The following is a 4,083-nucleotide window of genomic DNA, read 5'->3' as shown; positions in this document are numbered from 1 at the left end:
ATATAAATATATATAGTATTATATAATATCAATATGAAAACCTATATTTATTGGAGCAGGGCTTCACCTCTTTGCAACAGTAGGTATTTTCAAAGCAGCTGAGGGAGGTGGCTCGCAGCCAGGTTGAGTCCGAAGACATGGGGCTTGCAGCAGGGGCTGCTGGGCTGCCTCCTCTCACTAGTTTGCTACCTCCTGTTTTGAATGAGGCATGGCAGAAATGGGCAAGAAGTGTTGACCATAACTGGATGCAGAGAACAAAGTATCTGCCTTCTACCCAATTACAAATGTCGCATCAGCAGTTTATGAGAGTAACGCTTCCACCCATTAATTCCCAAGCATTCTGGAACCACTATAATCTTCTCCTCTTACCCCTGTAAGTCAGCAGTGCTTCGTCAAGGAACTCTGCAGCTGGTCGGAAGTGTTTGGAGATATCCATATCTGGAAAATCATCCACTTCAATGCCCAGGTATTGGATATTCAGACCATTGTAGAAACCTGGCCCTGTGTATACGCCTGTACCATGAGCTGCATTCAAGATATGCGTGATCCCCAGTCTCTTCAAACGGCTTTTGTTCACTGCAACACTTCTTCAGAAAAGAAAAAAAAACATGTTAGATATCAGTGCCCCTATTTTGGGTAGGAAAGAAGCTGTCTGCTACAAGCTCTACAGAGCTCCTAGTCTGTGTTACTCATCCAACATGTGGCTCCACTCAGACCTTAATGTCCTTTGAGAGTTCTACGGGTATTTCTTTCCAGTATTCACTGGGAAAAGAAAATGAGAAACCTGCACTCACCAGTAGAGCTGCATGCTCAGTTTCCACTCCAGCTTGATTTTAAACTCATCCTGCCATCCTAGGTTCAGGCTGTTTACTTATTTCTTAATTTTTATCACTTTGTAATTGATGCTTTACACCACATCCCCTTCTAATTCTGTCTAGTCACTTGCACAGGTGTCTCAGACAGCTGAGCCATGGTACAGAAGACGTAACCACTTGATATTTGCTATGGCATTTCTTAACTCTCTTTTACATAACAAAGACTTTAGTCCCAATTTCAGGGCCAAATTCCAATCAGAACAGTGTCATTTGAGCTCATTTGCCTTTTCCTCTCCTAAATAGTTGAAGCATCAAAATATCATAGGAAAGCTGCTAATTCTGTTCCAGAAGTATTTACTTTTCAGCGCACAGAGATCTTTGTGAGCATATTCTGAAAAACACTTTGGGGCTCTCTAGGGATAAAAGGTATTAGATGCACATAATACATGTTATGCCTTCAATGGTTCCATCTGACCCTTCACTGGGAATCTTGTGCAACTTGATGACAAAAGCTGACACTTACTTTTCTGCTATGAAGACATTAGGCCAGACTTCATCCACAGCATCCCTGGGGGTCTCCAGTCTGTCCTTCACAAGTGCCCTCTGCAAGTCCATCACACACGGCGTGTTAAACAAGCTGGTGTCATCAATCTTTTCCTTAACTCGGTTGTACAGGTCTTCCACCATCAGCTGCTGCGCAGACTCTAACATCCTGGGACACACTGAATCTACCTTGGCATCCTTTGTCTTCAGTTCTGGAATAAACTGACATTGTAACTAAAAGCATGTAAAAACAATGCAAATATATGACCTGTCATTCTTTGTTCGTGGGACAAGACTTGTGGCTTGCTTTTTCTCCCAGTAACGTTGCGCTGTCCTATCTGCAATGTGTGCACGTACATGCTTATCTAGTAGCCTTGAGGTAGTTAGTAACGGGAAGAGCCTATTGCACTATGCTCTCAGTCCAGGGACCCACACTGGCCAACAGCCTGGGAGTTAAGGGCACGCTCATTCTAGCCCCAGAAGAATGCAGTTGCTCTCTACAGCTCCCTGAGGAGGGGATGTGGAGAGGGAGGTGCTGAGCTCTTCCCCCTGGGATCCAGTGACAGGACGTGTGGGGATGGTTCAAAGCTGTACCAGGGGAGGTTCAGACTGGACATTAGGAAGCATTTATTTACCGAGAGGGTGGTCAAACACTGGAACAGGCTTCCTAGAGAGGTGGCCGATGCCCCAAGCCTGTCAGTGTATAAGAGGCATTTGGACAATGCCCTTAATGACGGGCTTTAACTTTTGGTCAGCCCTGAACTGGTCAGGCAGTTGGACTAGATGACTGTTGTAGGTCCCTTTCAACTGAAATATCCTATCCTATCCTATCCTATCCTACCCTATTCTATTCTATTCCATTCCATTCCATTCCAGTTGATTTCATTCCACTCCATTCCATTCAGTTTGTTGCAGCAAGCAACCAGCAATCAAACTGTATTCACTACTGTGGTACAGGACTCTGCCACAGATTCAGTGCACAACTTCAAAGGAAGTCACCAAACCTTTCTCTAAATTGTTATTTCTTTGTGGTTTTCACCTCTACCTCAGGTGGGGTTTTCTCATAAAAGCTTTTTTATCATTTTAGGATCTCTGGATAAGAAAGGCAAAACAAGCGCAACTCAAGTCTCTATTACTTACATAGTTCTTTTACCCTTCCTCCTCTTACCTTCCTTGATTATTTGTTTGGCAGCCACGGCAGATGACAGATGGATTGGCTCCATGAAGATGCTCTCTGTGTCAGCGTCCGATATCACTGAATACCTGCCAACCAACCACACTGCCTGTTAGGCAAAGGCCCTCCGCAGGGATCCCATCTCCAGGACTTTAGCCCTTTTCACCCATTTCAGAAGAGAGCAGCAGGGAACTGGAGCAGTGAGGATCCTTTGATGGTGGAAGGAAAGCTCCAGGTCTTCTCCCACCCCTCACCCCCACCCTGCTCTCCAATGTGGTGCTACAGGCTTCAAATATGCCTTGGTATCCAGTGTTTGCAGGATGTAGACAGGTCCTATGGGGAGGAGCTGCAGTAGGCTGGGAGTGCAAGAGAATGGACTGGTGGGGGAGTTTTTGGGTAGAGAAGATCAGTGTCTGGTTTGAGACCAGGAGGGGGATGGATCACAAGGAATAGTCTCACAAGTAGTTCTCACTTAGCCAGACAGACAGAAACATTGTCCTAACTAGCATTTGTTGAACAATTCAAAACAGATTATGCTAGAAAACTGTTGTTTGGGTTTTTTTCTGTTAGCAAATTGCCTACAAGCATACTTTGAGTTAACACAAGCTGCAATGCAAACATTAAGACTGAAGCCTGTGAATCTCCCTCTCAGTATTCAGTACATTGGTCACTTCATAGCATCAATCTGTGGTCAGTCTCTCCACTCACATAGTGCTGTATAACTGCAGGTCAGAAACAACTATGAAACCCACCAACACCTTTGAAGGGAGTTCTTTGACACACAGCATGATTTACGTCTTTCTGTTAAGCAAAAAAGGGCCACAATCTTGAAAGCAAATGTACTTCCATCTGGATCCACCTGTACAGTTCAAGCAAATCTTCTCTTCTTATTTAGACCATCTTAACAAAGTATTTTACAGAGCTTTCTCCCTGATGTATACCCTCCACATTTCCTTCCAAACAGATGATAGAGATCATTAGGACAAGTTTACTGCCATCACAGAAGCTATGTGGCAATGCAGGCTTGCAGTACTTGCAACACACTGTTTTTGTTTAATTAAAGCAGGAGAGGGAGGGCGATTAATGTGCAGTCAGGGTGCAGCAAAGTGTCTGGAGAGCTAAACTGCTAAACTGAAAATGGAGGGCACAGCCATTGGAAACCACTTAATGGGCTCATCTAGGTAATTTAGTTGGGTTCCAGCACTTGTCAACCATGACTGAAAGTAATCCTTTTCTGGCTCTTCAAAGGAGTTTATGAGATGAGCAAGGGGAGTCTCAGTCTCATTTACAGGAGCTGACACAAATTTGCAGTTATGCTCTGCCTTCAATTCCTTTTGCTGTAAAGGTTCCCTCCAAGCTCAATAAAAAGATATAACAGTTGGTAATAATCTGCCACCACAGCCTCAACACATTTTACCTGTAGCTGCCCCAAGCATCCATGAAACATATAGGTGCAGAACTGCCCAAAGCTGGATGCTTCAAGGGCTTCATTCTGGTTGAGAAGGACCTTGCCATTTTCATCACTGCTGTTCGCATTGACAGCAAGAAAAA

The 4,083-nt window shown here is 44.3% G+C and overlaps 1 protein-coding gene across 1 annotated transcript in view; it reads right to left on the bottom strand.

The window, feature by feature from the left end:
- Positions 1-188: 188 nt before the first annotated feature.
- LOC104161825 (inactive dual specificity phosphatase 27-like) overlaps positions 189-4,083 on the bottom strand; it is a 5,025-nt gene continuing 1,130 nt past the window's right edge. The window contains exons 2-4 of the mRNA XM_009700381.1: positions 2,527-2,621; positions 1,339-1,570; positions 189-587 (exon numbers count right to left, since the gene is read on the bottom strand). Of these exons, the coding sequence (XP_009698683.1) occupies positions 350-587; positions 1,339-1,570; positions 2,527-2,621 (565 nt within the window). The 3' untranslated portion in view covers positions 189-349. The remainder of the gene's footprint in view (positions 588-1,338; positions 1,571-2,526; positions 2,622-4,083) is intronic.

This window comes from Cariama cristata, unplaced genomic scaffold (assembly GCF_000690535.1).
Source record: "Cariama cristata isolate BGI_N322 unplaced genomic scaffold, ASM69053v1 scaffold14845, whole genome shotgun sequence".
NCBI classification, from domain to species: domain Eukaryota; kingdom Metazoa; phylum Chordata; class Aves; order Cariamiformes; family Cariamidae; genus Cariama; species Cariama cristata.
Note: the sequence above shows the minus strand (reverse complement) of the source record. Positions and strands in the feature narration are given on the sequence as shown.